This window comes from Protobothrops mucrosquamatus, unplaced genomic scaffold (genome assembly GCF_001527695.2).
Source record: "Protobothrops mucrosquamatus isolate PMUCROS unplaced genomic scaffold, P.Mucros_1.0 scaffold3052, whole genome shotgun sequence".
NCBI classification, from domain to species: domain Eukaryota; kingdom Metazoa; phylum Chordata; class Lepidosauria; order Squamata; family Viperidae; genus Protobothrops; species Protobothrops mucrosquamatus.
In genome coordinates this window covers 113,913-129,495 of record NW_015389064.1, presented here as the reverse complement: position 1 = coordinate 129,495, position 15,583 = coordinate 113,913, and the positions used below count along the sequence as shown (strand labels likewise).

Below are 15,583 nucleotides of genomic sequence, written 5' to 3'. Positions count from 1 at the left end.
AAGTCTGGATTTTTCTGTTTCAAAACTTCTATTGATTTGAGGCACCATTCACCACTACCACTCTGATATAACAAATCTTTATAAGATGGCGCCTCCATCACCACAAATCTAGGTATAGTCAAAAAAATATGTGATGGTATCACCCAAATTGGAATTTTAACATCAAACTTAAAAAAATACTTTTGCCAAACTCTTAACACTTCATTTTGTCCTCCCTTTTGCATCCTTTCTTTAATGATTCTTTAATGATTCTATTCCACAATTTTTTTCAATATTACTCTTGACCTGTAGTGAGTTGTCCCACAGCGAGTTGGCCATGGTGAGTTGTCACATGATGAGATGGCCGTGGCAGGTTGTCGGAGACTTTCTGTTTGAATGAAGAAATGAAATTACATCTTTGATCTGAATTTGAGTTTTTAACAGGAGAGAAACTGGGAAACGGGTTGAGTGTCCATAACAGCCAGAATGGGACAACTCCCCCATGGCCAAGTCGAGGCAGGACAATTCAACAATTCAATTTAATTATTTAAAATAATTTTAAAAATATTTTAATGTTTGTCATTCACATTTCATTTTGTCCCTCCGTTTGCATCCTTTCTTTAATGATTCTATTCCACCATTTCTTTGATATTAGTGTAGCTCTTGTCCCATAGTGAGTTGACCCATGGCGAGTTGGCCGTGATGAGTTGTCCTGCAGTGATTTGACTGTGGCGAGTTGCCCTAGATCCTATAACAGCTTCCTTTAAACCAGTGGTTCTCAACCTTTTTAATGCCGCGACCCCAACCGGTCGTAAGTCGAGGACTAAACCGGTCGTAAGTCGAGGACTAAACCGGTCGTAAGTCGAGGACTACCCAACCGGTCGTAAGTCGAGGACTTTCCCTGCCCGGGAGCACCGTGCATGCGTGGTTCCGCCCCCTGCGCCGGCCGAGGCGTAGCTGGCAAGCGGCAGAGACGGAGCAGGCCGACCACCAGCTGGCCCAGCCCAAGGGAGGTAAGACACCTGCCGGAAAAGGGGAAAAAATGGCAGACAAAAAAAATGGTGGACAAAAAAAATGGCGGACAGCCTTGCTTGGCGACCCCCATGAAATGGTTGATCGACCCCAAATGGGGTCCCGACCCACAGGTTGAGAACCACTGCTTTAAACCGTATCCTCCTTGTGTATTGAACTGCACTTTGAGAATGATGGGAGTGATAGTCCCAAATATCTGCAGGGTATCTGACTGGTGAAAGCTTTTTGAAGACGGTGGGTTGATCCTGTTCTTAACCATTGGCAGACTGAAGCAACCATCTCAGACAATAGATCTTGGTTGTCATGAAAATGCAGCAGGCTTCTGAGTTACATAATGTACAGATATTTTAGAGTCCAAAATGGGAAAGAGTGTTTATGTGATTTTGTGGCTCATATTCCAAAGTAGTGTGCTGTTTGTTATAAATCTTGTTTCAGGAGAAGAGTGCCTCCATTCGCTCCTCTATCTTAAGCAGCAAGGGAACTTAGGACCCAGATTCTGGCAATTGGGCCCCCTTGTGGTCACATGACCAAAATTTGGATGCATTTATGGCCATGTGCAGCATCCCACACTTATGTGATTGTGTTTTATGATAGTTTTCCCAAAAATCAGCACTTCTAGGTTTTGGAAAAACCACACCCTTGGTGAACTTAAACTTGAGTTTGTTTAACAACTGTGGTGATTGGATTAACTATCACCACAAGAAAAAGGTTGCAGAATTGGGTCGGTCACATTTTACTATTATTTTGTGACATATGGCCATAATGAACAAGTTCCATTATGGTCATATGTCAAGGATTACCTGTATAGTAATTTTAAGTCATCTACTTTTTATCATATTCAATTTCCACTGGAATGGGACTGAGAAGAATCAATGGTCACTTGCATACATATCTTCATGTATATTTTTTATTATTTTTTTCCTTTCTATAGTCTATTATCTTTAGGATAAGATGGGTGTTCCATATCTTGTTCAATGGTTCCGAGCCTACCTGGAGTTACAGAGAGAAAAGTATTAATACAGCTTTCTTCAGCCAATAAGTTTTCAAATGTATTGGATTTCAGTTCCATTATTCTCAGCCAGCATAGCTATGCTGCTTTGGGATTATGAGAATCAAAGTCCCTCTCTCTTGGACTTCGCCACCAGGTTAAATAAGGTTAATTCATAAATTATTGGTATTGCAGAAATGGCACTTCTACTTGGCTGAATTCTGCAGAAAAGATGCCCATAAAATGGTCACAATCTCAGGCTGAGTCTTTTTATACAGATGCTAGTGCCAGCTGTGCTGGCTATGAATTCTGTAACTAATTCCAGTACATCTGCAAGTTCCCCAAGTTGGGAAATTTTGGATGGAATGGGGATTGCTGAATCAGATAATACAAACCCTTTGTGCAATATTCTATTCTCTTTCATGGCTTTCTACTCAGGGAGATGAGTTTACAAGAATAGAATAGAAAAATAGAAATAGAAAAATAGAAATAGGAATAGAATAGAATAGAATAGAATAGAATTGAATAGAATAGAATAGAATAGAGCTGGAAGGGACCTTGGAGGTCTTCTAGTCCAGCCCCCCGCTCAAGCAGGAGAACCTATACCATCTCAGACAAGTGACTGTCCAGTCTCTTCTTAAAAACTTCCAGTGACGGAGCATCCATGATTTCTGAAGGCAAGCTGTTCCACTGGTTAATTGTCTTCACTGTTAGGAATTTTCTCCTTAATTCCAGGTTGCTTCTCTCTGATTAGTTTCCAACCATTATTTCTTGTCCTGCCCTCTGGTGCTTTGGAAAATAATTTGACCCCCTCTGCTTTGTGGCAGCCTCTCAGATACTGGAATACTGCTATCATGTCAACCCTATTTCTTCTTTTCTTTAGACTGGCCAAACCCAAGTCCTGCAGCCATTCTTCATGTGTTTTAGTCTCCAGGCCTTGGATCATCTTAGTTGCTCTTCTCTAAGCTTGTCTGTTTTGGTTAAGCTCAGTTCTCAGCAGGGTTTTTGTTTGTGTGTGGCCATTTTTCCCCCCAATTCTCTGGTATGTACAGTGAATTGATTAGGAGGAGAGATGAAGCACATAGTTTCTCACTTTCTCCTGAACTTTAGAGATACCCAGAACTCCAGCAAATATGAATCTTTCTGAAATCTAGTTATACCTAAAGAGACGTCACCAAGAGAGTTTTTTTTTAAGAAGCATTTCTAGGACCAACATCAGGTAATACTGATGTTCCTACTTCATCCAAGATCTACCTCTAAAAATTACACCAAGAACATCTTGGTATATATTATAACTCTAAATTAACCCAGTCTTCTCCAACATGGTGCTTTTCAGCTCCAGCCAATCTTGGCATCAAACATGCTGGATGGGTGGTGGTGGAATTGTAACTCAGCACATGGTGTATGTTGCACCTTGGAAAAGTTGTATTAAGCTTTAGAATACCTTAAATAGGGTGTTCTTTTTTCATTCTGCTCTTGAATCACTTTTTAAGCACAACACACTTGTTAGGGAACTTTCAATTGCCCTTGTCCCTTTTTTTTTGGCAAACAGTTGCCAAACATGGTTGGGAAAAAATAGCCTGTAAATCAATTGCCTGATAGTTAAACTGGAAGAAAAAAAAAAGTCAATTTTTTCCTTCCCTAAGGTGATTTGAAGCTAGAGGTTCATTGCCTGATGTAATTTTTGTTAAAGCAACAATAATCGACTCTATGAAGTTTTCTTAGGCTCTAAGCTGATTAATCCATTACTCTCTTTGGTGTAGAGAGCAGCAGAGCTGCTCAACAAATTGGAAATGGCATTAAGGTTACTTTACAAAGCATAAATCAGAGTTTAGATTTAGTTAATGGATTCCTGGCTTGTTATATATGAACCACAGATCATATTTAAAAAAAAAAACTTCAGCCAATGTCTAAACAAACAAGGTTCAAATCCTGTGCTTTTTCTGGTTTGATTTCAATTTATTGTAAATTGTTGCTAACGTGTTATAACAGTTTTAAGTATTCTAAACTAAAGTAAGCTGGCTGGCTTCTATGAAAAATGGGCAGAAAGTATTATAGTTCATATTATTCAGAGGGATGTTCTTGCTCCATGTAAAATTAAATTATGGTTCACCACATGTGAACTAGCCCTTTACATGTACTTTTTAAAGTAAGTTAAAATAGGAAGATGGACTTAAATGTGATACACGTGCACATACAGATCAACAGATCAGCCCCTATGTAAATGTTCTTATTGTAGATCAGGGGTGTTAAACTGCTGGCCTGCAGGCTGGAGGCATCATAGCAAAACCGCGCCCATCCCATTGCCGGCAATGGCAAAAAAAAAAGTTGCGATACGTCGTGACACGTCACGTGATGTTGCGAGTTTGACACCCCTTTTGTAGATGAAGGCTAAGCTTGGCTCTTTCTAGAAAGTTGGGTATCTTCAAGAGTTTTTAAAATTATTGCCTGAAACTACTGTAATAGTTTGTATATTGTCTACTAAGTTTTCCAAAAATACATAGCTTCTTTGGAAGCTGGAAGGGAATTCAATGTGGAATGCATTGAATGGAGCTGGTGTTAATGATTTATTTCTTGAATTTATATCCCACCTTTGCTCCAAAATGTGAGAATGGCATAGATAGCAATTCTCCTTCCATTTTCCCAACAACAACCTGTGAGATAACTTAGGATGAAAATATTTGTCTCAAAGTTATGACGTGAGTTTCTGTGACTGGGTACCCGCAGTCCAGGTTCAACCCCTTACAGGTAGTCCTTGACTTTCAACCACAATGAAGCTCAGAATTTCAGTTGTAAATTGTTTTGCATATAAATTGGCACACCACAACGGTCTTTATAACAGTTGTAAAGCAAGTCACTATGGTTGTAAAGTGAATCAGGTGGTCAGTATGTAAATCCGACATATTCAGCAGGTGTTTTCTGTTGCAGTCAGGTGATCTTGGGATGCTGCAACCAGTCCTAAATGCAAACCGGTTGCCAAGGGCCTGAAATGCAATTATGTAACTGTGATAGGAGGGGTGCAACAGACATAATTTTGACAACAGGTTATAATAGGGGTGTCATGCCAAAACCGCACCCACCCCATTGCCGGCAATGGAAAAAAAGTCACAATACGTTGTGACACGTCATGTGATGTGAGTTTGACACCCCTGGGTTAAAAGTAGCTTTTGAAAACTCCATTGTAACTTCAAACAATCATTAAGTGACCAGGTCATAAGTTGAGGCCTGTCTGTAATCAATATTGATTCCTAAACTACCTTTAAAAATAATAGAGTAGGAAGAGAAAATTGTGCTACAACTTTCTTCTTTAAATGGAGCCATCAATGTTGGTGCTGGAAATGACCAAACTCACCCAGAAATCTCCCGTTGCAGTATGATAAAATTAGACTCGGGTTTTATGTATTTTGCTATTAGAATCCATTTCAGGGTTGTAAAAAATATTTGAAAGTTAAGGAAAATGAACCTAGAGGATAGCAAAATTCTCTTACGGTAGCCACTCATAAAGGTTTTAGGCCTAAATGGTGCCTGTTTCTTGATATGGTCTGATAGGGCTGACAAAATCAGAGCCCTGCAATTCCTTTGAAAGCACCAAATCATAATAAGTGCATCTTTTGTCAGGCTTACATATTGCAATGCAAAGCATCTCTTTCTTAGAATTTGCAGTTATTCCAGGAACAAGAAATAGCTTATTCTCGTGTATTGATAATAGTAAAACTGTTTTCAATTCATAGGGCAGCAGTATCGCCATTTGCACCTCACTTGGTGTCCAAGAGACTCCCGTACATTAAGAATGTAAGAAATGTAATCAAAAATGTATTGGAAGTTGGCAGAGTACACAGTAGAACAGCAATCTCTGCAGCATCCTTTATTTCCAGGAATGTCTCTGAGCTCCATAGGTTCTCTTAGAACATAGTTGGCTGCCTTCCAGGTCATTAGTAAAAAACGGTTCCACGTGTTCAGATTAAAAAGCAAAAGTAAGTTGAGGTAGCCAAGAACATCCTACTAGAGAAAACTATATAGGATTAGCTGGGCAGCATCCCTACCTGTTTGTCAGGATCTGTCAGGATTAGTGCTAATTATTACCTCTTTTTTGTTGTTGTTGTTTTAAGTCTGTAGCTAGGGATCAACTTTCTGGAGATGTTCCACATGCTCATAATGCTGATTTTTTTTTAAAAAAAAAATATTTTCGTAAAGTAAAAGTGGAACATGTTCTCTGGTTTGCTGTGTACTTCATAATTAAACAATATATAAATTCATGTGACTGCATAAAGAATGCTATTTTTATCAAAACACTCTCCTCCTCCCCGCCTCCCCAATAATTTATCTTTAACAGAGTAAATTAATTGTTAATATATTAACAGAGAATTCATTATTTGAAAGTAGACAAATGTTTTTTCTCCCTGCTCTTCCTTCTAATTTCAGAGTCAACTTTCTTCCTTTCTTTTCCAGTATCTATTGCAATTTTTGCTAATGTCTTGATTATAGAACCTATTTTAACCCTGGAAGTTTTCCACTTGCACAGATACATATTTTCAGTCTTAGTGTCCACATCATGTCTTGGTCTAACTCTGAAGAACAATTCATTGTCCCACTTGCAGAATGTCTTTTTTCAGATGTGGAAAAATTTACCCATTATACATTATGGATAAACAACTGGTTTTAAACAAGCCAGCTTCATAGCACCATAAAGCAAGTTGTGTTTCAGATAAAATTTAGTTCATATTACCCATAGTTTATTCTGTTCAGGCAACATAAACCACAGGCAATTGGTAATAAAACATTCTGAACTTGTCAGATGTATTAATAGCAATAGCACTTAGACTTATATACTGATTCACAGTGCTTTACAGCCCTCTCTAAGCAGTTTACAGAGTCAGCATATTGCCCCCAACAATCTGGGTCCTCATTTGACCAACCTGGAAAGGATGGAAGGCTAAGTCAACCTTGAGCTGGTGAGACTCAAACTGTCAAACTAGTGGCAGCCAGGAGTCAGCAAAAGTAGCCTGCAGTACTGCATTCTAACAACTGCACCACCATTAAAAGAAGAAGGGAGCCTGAGGTTTTCATGAAATATAGTATTTCTGTTAATAGGCAGTCATGGTTTACTGAAATGCCTACATGTAGACAGTAACGATTAGTTGAAAATGAGAGATACATTCTGATGTCTTAGTCATGTCTATAAGGAAGTAGAATTTCTTGAATCTAAGAATTATTCATGCTATAATTATGGTGGAACAATGGGAACAAACTGGTACTGGATCATGTTGCATTCTTGCTATTTTGGTCTTAATTAGGATTGTTTTTATACATGCTGCTTCTTTTTTTCTTCTTCCGTTAGCCTAAATAGAGAAGCTTTCTTGCCCTCATTCCAATTTGCCATACAGAAGTTTGGGTGTCTGCCAATAATCACTTAAAAATCGGATGTAAATTACTTAGAATCATAGAATTGGAAAGGTCCTTGGAGACCATCTAGTCCCCAACCTCCGGGCCGCGGCCCACTACCAGGCCATGGCCTATTTGCAACTCATGTGAGTGGCAGGCCTGTGCACATGTGCATGCGCGAGTGTGCTGGCCCGCCACTCGTGAGGCCTGGTTCTTCTCTATCTCCCCTCCCAGCCAAGCCACAAAGGTTGGGGACTGCTGATCTAGTCCAAACCCCTGCTCACTGCAGGATCCACCAAAAGACCTCAGACAGATGACATCTATTTGAAGACTCTGGCAAAGAACAACTCCTTTGACAACTCAACACTTCGTCTGGCAGCTGTTCCACTGGCTGTCATATATATTTGATAGAGGTAGTCCGCAACTTACAACTACAATTGGGATCAGAATTTCTGCTTCTGTTACTAAGCAAGATTGTTGTTAAATGAGTCATACCCTGTTTTACAACCTTTTTGGCTGTAATTGTGAATTACCAAAGTTGTTAAGTGAATCATGGCATTATTAAGCAAATCCAGCTTCCCCCATTGCCTTTGCTTGTTGGAAGCCAGCTAGGAAAGTAGCAAATGGCAATCACATTTACACAGCAACCATGGCAAACACTCGCTTGTTGCCGAGAATTCAGATTTTGACCACATGACCATAGGGATCTTGCGACAGTCATAACTGCAAGGACTGGTCATGTCATTTTTTTTTCAGTGCCGTTATAACTTCGAATGGTCACTAAATGAATGGTTCTAAGTCAATACTACCTGTATACCAAACAGCTGCCAATGAAAAAATGTTGAATTGAGGTGGAGTCTGTTTAGCTGTACTGTACAGTTAGTCCTTGACATACGACCACAATTGAGCCCCAAATTTCTGTTGTTAAGTGAGACATTAGTTGTTTTGCCCCGTTTTGCAACATTTCTTATCACAGTTCTTAAGTGAATCACTGCAGTTGTTAAGTTAGTAACCCAGCTGTTAATTGAATCTGGGTTCCCCATTGACTTTGTCAGAAGGTCTCAAAAGGTGATCACGTGATCCTGGGGCATTGCAGCCGTCATAAATATGAACCAGTTGCCAAACAACTGAATTCTGATCACATGGCAATAGGGATGCTACAAAGGTCATAACTATGAAAAACAGTCATAAGTCACTTTTTTTTTAGTGCCATTGTAACTTTGAATGGTCACCAAATGAACTGTGGTTAATTTACTCTCTTACATGTGAGAGACAACTCTGCAGACCACGATCAAGGAATGGGGGGGATCAAGGAATGGGGGAAGATCCTTTTGTAAACTGATCCTAAGAAAGATCAGTTCCATGTTATTGCATTCCCTAGTTGAGTCATAATTGGTTTAGGAGCCAAGCAGAGTCTGTTGACTTTTCTGAAGTTATGGGACAAATGAAGACTTTAAGCAAGAGAGGAAGTGAAAGGCATTCACCTCTCTTCAAAGGCCACAAGCACATAAGACAGAGCTGTCTCCATGGCAGCTGAGGAAGGGGCCTCTGCTTTGATAAATAGTTTGTCTTGGTTTTAGGAGCGATAAGCCATGTAAAGAAATCTTTGTAGGGGTCTCGGTTTCTCTAGTTTTATCACTGCTGCTGGAGAGGCGCTGACATCATTGCATCTTTATTTCTGCAATTTCATTTGTCTGTGAAAGCTGTAGATCATTAAGTTGTTGGCAAATTAATCCTGATTTCTTGAAAGAGTCTGAAGCTTTGCATCAGGAAAAGAAGAGGGAAGAAATAATGCTGTTTTCTCTCAGAACAAGCCTCTAGTCCAATGTGTGGATTTCAACTCCCAGAATTCCCTAGCCAGCAGGGAATTCTGGGAGTCGAAGTCCACAAATCTTTAGCCCACATTGAGAAACACTGCTATAATTAATGTTCATTTACAGTAAATTTCATATGATGCTATTGTAAATAAATATACCCTAATCAGTTGTTGTTGTTAATTGCGAAGTCGTGTCCGACCCATCGCGACCCCATAGACAACGTTCCTCCAGGCCTTCCTGTCCTCTACCATCTTCTGGAGTCCATTTAAGTTCACGCCTACTGCTTCAGTGACTCCATCCAGCCACCTCATTCTCTGTCGTCCCATTCTTCTATTGCCCTCAATCTTTCCCAGCATTAGGCCCTTCTCCAGTGAGTCCTTCCTTCTCATTAGGTGGCCAAAGTATTTGAGTTTCAACTTCAGGATCTGGCCTTCTAAAGAGCAGTCGGGATTGATCTCTTCTAGGACTGACTGGTTTGAATGCCTTGCAGTCCAGGGGACCCGCAGGAGTTTTCTCCAGCACCATAGTTCAAAGGCCTCAATTCTTTGTTGCTCAGCCTTTCTTATGGTCCAACTTTCACATCCTTTTGGGGTCCTTGTAGCAACTGCTATCTGTTTCCGTCTACACAACAGAATTCTGGCCACAAAAGTTCATTTGCCAAGGATATGAAGAGCAGCTGATTTGGTGGCTTTTGATCACCTCTGCTGTTAACAGAGACTAGTGTCATCCATGAGCTGAAAAAGATCCTAAAATACCAATAAAAGAAAATATTTGTAGCTCAGGATTGAAATTAGGGGTCCTTGGTGATCTCTCAGTTTGGTGGTTTTCTTGCAGACATTTCCTTATCCAAACTAGGTAACGTCATTAGTACAAGGTGTTATCTAGTTTGTGTAATGAAACTTGTGCAAGAAAACAATCAGGATCAGATAGCACTAAGGACCTCTCAGATCCTAAAATCTCATAGAGTTTGAGAGTCCCATCCTGAGACTGAGATCTTATCTAAGAAAAAAAATCTTATTTGAGGAATAAGATTTGGTGATGATGTGAGATTTTATTTTCATGTTTTATTAGGAGGTTGCACTCCCCAGCATATGCAGCAAACCAGTCTATGACCCAATCTCTGGCAATTCTAATCAGTAATTTGACTCCACTGATAAATCTGGTTAGGAGGTCTTTAGATCACCTACTCTATGATGAGAAAATAGAGTTCATTATCTCTATATAACTATATACCTCTAAATAACTTTTGCATTATGAACAAGTAAAGTACCTTTTACCTGGTGTTTAAATTCCAGAAAGGGAAGTTCATGTATTTTATGCACATTTTACTAGCAGGCTTTTTGTTTGTCTCTAAAATTCATTACAGTGAAATGTGTTACACTTGGCACAGTTTGTTTCACAAACAGAGAAGTTGGCATGAAGATTACATCTGTCACCGCTTAAGCCAAACTGTTGCTATGCAAGTATTTTAATTAAGGCAGATACTGCTGAAATATAAACTCCCCTGAAGTGTGGTTTGCACGTTTCTACCACAAGATATCTCTATCTTGCATATGTCTTTTGAGTCTAATATAGTTTATTTTGTTTGGAAATTTATCTTCTGTTCTGTCTTAGCAAAGTTAGAAGCTGGACTGTTGGTGAGGACGTGGTCTTTTCCCTAACCATCCATGTTTAAATAATTCAGGGAACATTTCATGGGAACAAACTGTTTTAAAAATTCATCCTGTTGGTGCCTTGGTAAACAATTTTGTGTTCTTGGTCATTATTTCTCATATACAGTCAAAAACATTTTTCAGGGAGTTCTAAATGTATTTCATAAATTCCTTTGCTTGTGTATAGACCTGTTTATAGCACAGCGTTGCTTGTGTGAATTTTGTTCATGTTTGAAAACACACTACTAGAAAAACAAGGTTCTCACAAGCCCAGGTTTGCCATGTTGTGTGTGTTGGGAACCAGAGCATTAGACATGAAGAAGCATTATCCTAAATTGTTTCTCTATAATAACCCCCCCCCCCCCTCCTCAGAGGTGCTTTTTCAAAAGGCAACTGGACAATGTTTTTTTTCCCTTGAGGAAGAAGAAATTTCACTTTTCATCCAAGAAGCTTCATCAGTTCTGTCTGGATGGAAGGATTAGTTCTGACGAGATGTTGGGGGTGATGGAAAGATTATATTTCTTTGCAATTATGTTAGCACTCCCTGAGAGCCATTGAGGCCACTTGGGGGGTTTATCTGTGCCCCCAAATGGCCTCAATGGCTCTCAGAGAGAGTGCTAATGACCAGATGACTGCAAATAAATAAAATCTTTCCACCACCACCCAATATCCTGTCAGAACTAATCTTTCCATTCCCCCTCCCTACCATCCAGACAGAACCGATGAAACTTCTTGGATGAGAAGCGAAACTTCTTCCTTAAAAGAAAAAAAAAAACATAGTCCAGCTGCCTTTTGAAAAAGGACTTTTGAATTGGAATGACTGAAAATTTCCATAGACATAAAACCCCTTCCATTTCCCATGAAATACCAGGTGCCAAAACTGCTGCCATTATATAATACTCACTCTCTCTGAGGGGCTGATGAATTCCTATGACAGTGATGGCGAACCTTTTAGAGACCGAGTGCCCAAACTGCAACCCAAAACCCACTTATGCATCGTCAGGTGCCGGGTGGGTGTGGCCCATTGGGTGGGTGTGGCCCACATGGTGGGCGTGGCTGCGGTGGTAACGGTAGACTGGGTGGGACTAAAAAGTTCAATCAATCAATTCCAACTTTGCAAGATCTTTTTTTTTCCTGCAAGAAGTTGAAATTGACTGATTGATTGAACCTTTTTTTTTTTGTACACGGCGGCAGAGGCCTAAAGTGAAAAGGTTTTATAAAACCCAGCTGAAGGCCTAGGACTGGGGTGACGGCGCGCGTGCCCACAGAGAGGGCTCTGAGTGCCGCCTCTGGCACCCGTGCCATAGGTTCGCCACCACTGTCCTATGATGAAGACAACGTTCTATAAATTTGAAGAGGTGGACTGTACAGTAGTTGAAAAATGTTTGTGAGACATACAGGTTAGCCTTTAGAACACTTGAGAGCTTCTATTTTTTCTGCCACAAATTAACATAGCCATTTGAAAACAGGATACAGCAAGGCCTCCTTTAGCGACCACAGTTGACACCATCAACTTGATGGAACATCTCTCAAAAAAAAAAAACCAAGGCCTGTTAAATGCAAGGATTGGTGGCAAAGTTATGTTTTCATCACTGTCATAACTGCAAATAGTCACAAAGTCGGGGCTACCTGTACAAACATATATTTCTACATAAACCAGAATTTAGACTGACATTTTATTGGAGTTAAATGTTTTAATCTTTATTTACTTGTGTACATAAACCATTTTGGGAGAGCTTCCACATATAAGATAGCTTAGAAATCATGCTGATATCTGTTTGGAGAAAAGAATTGATTTGACAACAGGATATCATTCGGAATGATAGGTTTCACTGGAAGCAAATATGTAGTGTCCTATAGTTTCAGCATCCTGATTATCTATGTATGTAGACTTATATCAGAGGAGTCCTTGGTGCTCTCTGGGCTTGGTTATTTCCTTGCAGAGTGCTCTGTTTGCACTGAAGACATCTGCAAGGAAGTGGGGAGTGGGGTTTACTCTCTTGTTTTATATACAGTAGCTTGACCTGCCAGTATTGGTGGGAGTGATGTTTTCTTCTTGATAGTTCCTTGATTAAGCTTTTGTTTATCTGAGTTGGTAGTTCCTTGATTAATGTGTTGTTTACTGCTTGATTGTTTGTCTGGTGTTAATCTTTGTGTTAACCCTTGCTTATCTGGGTGTTGATAGCTAGTTGCAGAGGTGTTCTGGTTATATGAACATTTTATTTCAGACTTATATCAATATTCTGCAGAGAATTTTGTATTTCTTTAGTAAAGAGAGGTAAATATCCATTTTCCGTACAATTCCAGAGGTCTATAATCAATGGATCTTTTCAATTGTGATTTTTTGTAATGTTGAAATATCAAGTATTATTTAATGTGCAATTATATAACTAGGGTCAGAATAGACATTTCACAATCCTAACATCCTGTTTTTTAAAAAGTTTTAACAATAAGTTCTTCTGAAGGCCACCCTTCCCCTTAGACTTTTGTAGGAATATAATCTTTTTTCTCCCTGTTTGAAATGATTTAATGTGGAAGACTTTTAACTTACCCTAGAATTAATTTCCCTTCTTGGCTATAAACAAAGTTGGTGGTCTTACCAGATCATTGGAATTAAGTTTCAGATCTTTGTTATACTGAAAATTACCAGCTGATATTTTTTTTTACTGATTTTATTAATGAAACGTTTAGCTGCTTGCCGTTATTCCTAAAAGCTTCCAAAAGTGCTTATAATAGGTTAGTTGTACTACAAGTGTTTTTGAGAGGCATCTGCTCTAAGCTTTTTAATTATGATTTTGTATGAGCATCATTCTGATAAGTGGGTCAAACCCAGCCTGGGGAACCCTAAATTCAAGTCCTTCCTTGGCTCTGAATTGTGTTGGGTGACCCCGAGGCTTTCAATAATGTCTTGCAGTTTAATTTCCATCTTACTCTGAGCACATTTCCTTGACTTCGTAGGAGATACATACATTATTCAAGCAAAGTCATTCAAAGGCAAAGATTGATTTGATCCACCAGAAACATTTTCTTATCACTTATTATGGAACTGGCTAGAGACATTATAATTCTTTCTTTCAGCTTCCATCTTGCTGCCTCTAAAGGATATAGCGAATGTCTCAGGCTTATGATTACACATGGCGCAGATGTTACAACTCTGGATGGAACAGGTACTCAAATTATCTGTTTAATATGAAAAGATATGTTTGTGTGTGTGTGTGCGTGTATGGATGGGCATATTCTCCTGGCATTCTTTGCTTTTGTGGCTCATAGCTACTGTAGAGGCAGAGAGAATGGCTTTGAGGAACAGAAGGAAGAGTCAGTGCCAAGACAACGGTTGGATAAAGGAAACCTGAGTCCGGGCCTGAACTGTTATGTATACAAACATCTAAGACAAGCTTTTCTAAGTACACACAAAGAAGCAGGCAGAGGCACATTCTGACTTGCAAGATTCTATTACTGTAAATGTACAATAAAATTTACTATAAATTTACAATAAAAGTAGTATTAGACTTTGTTTGATTCCTTAGGTTTTTTAGTCTGGTCTATCTTGAAGGGTTGGCTTCTACCTTCTCTAATGCAGTACCATCCAGGTACATTGGACTACAGTTTCTATCCTTTCTGCCCATCCAGTGGTGGGATTCAGCCGGTTCGCACCAATTCGGCAGAACCGGTAGCTAATTTTTTTGTTGCCCAGGCCCAGAATGGACTTCCAGAAGCAGCATCCACACAGAGAACCAGTTGTTCACATATTTGAATCCCACCACTGCACCCATCCCATGTTACTTAAATACATCTGAATAATCCAAAGTTAAGCAAGTCTGTGGATGGATGCTTTGGACCCATATATATGGATGTATGGAGATAAGTTCCACATTCCCATATCTAGTGCTGCACAGGTAGGTTAGACTAGAGTTCACATTATAGTTAGTTGAACATTTGAGTTGCAGCCAACACTTCTGGAGAATGCAGGAATGAGAAAGACTGCCTTGTACTAAAATCATTATTCTATTTGAGGTAAATATTTGTATTCTGATTAGTAGCAGCTTTCCAGTATTTCAAGTTAGTCTCCCCAGCTGACTTATCCAGAAATGGCATAAACTATACTTGGTTATCCTGCTCATGTGTTCCACAACTGTATTCTGCTCTGCCCCACAACCTTGTTTTGTTTGTTTTGTTTTGTTTGGGACGTACCACAATTTTTAGGGCTTCGGATCAATTTATTTCTCCTGGATTGATTCTTTCAGTACTATTTTGTATGATAGGAGAGGCTTGTTCCAGCTCCCATCTGCTAGGAAGTGTCATTTGGCAGAGCTCAGGAGGAGAACTATTTCTGCCATGACACCTGCCCATCTTGTGTTGACTGTATGATTTTCTGGTTGTGTTGATTTCATAGATATATGTTTTATATGTTTTTTTGGGTGGCTTTATTATTTTTAATATTGGGAACCGCCAAGCATCATGTAGTTGAGATAGACAGCAATATACATCTAATGAATAAACTTAATGCAGTTTATGATTATTGTGAATGGAATCAACATATCTGTTAGCCAGCCCTACAAATATCTGTTAGCCAGTATTCTACAAACACTGAAATCTGAGTGCAAATTTTCTGCAGCCAAATTATAGCCTGCTATTTGGTTTCACTACTTCAGACTCTCTGAAGCCCATCCCTTTATGACAGATGTATATGTAGCATTTAAGCAGGGTTTAAACCAAGTACAAAATGATGAAGC

General features: G+C 39.3%; 1 protein-coding gene across 1 annotated transcript in view; it reads left to right on the top strand.

Moving 5' to 3' along the window:
* The window catches only part of RAI14 (retinoic acid induced 14), an 88,597-nt gene that overhangs the window by 51,560 nt on the left and 21,454 nt on the right, over window positions 1-15,583 (top strand). Inside the window, exon 3 of the mRNA XM_015826317.1 lies at window positions 13,929-14,017. Within this exon, the coding sequence (XP_015681803.1) occupies window positions 13,929-14,017 (89 nt within the window). The remainder of the gene's footprint in view (window positions 1-13,928; window positions 14,018-15,583) is intronic.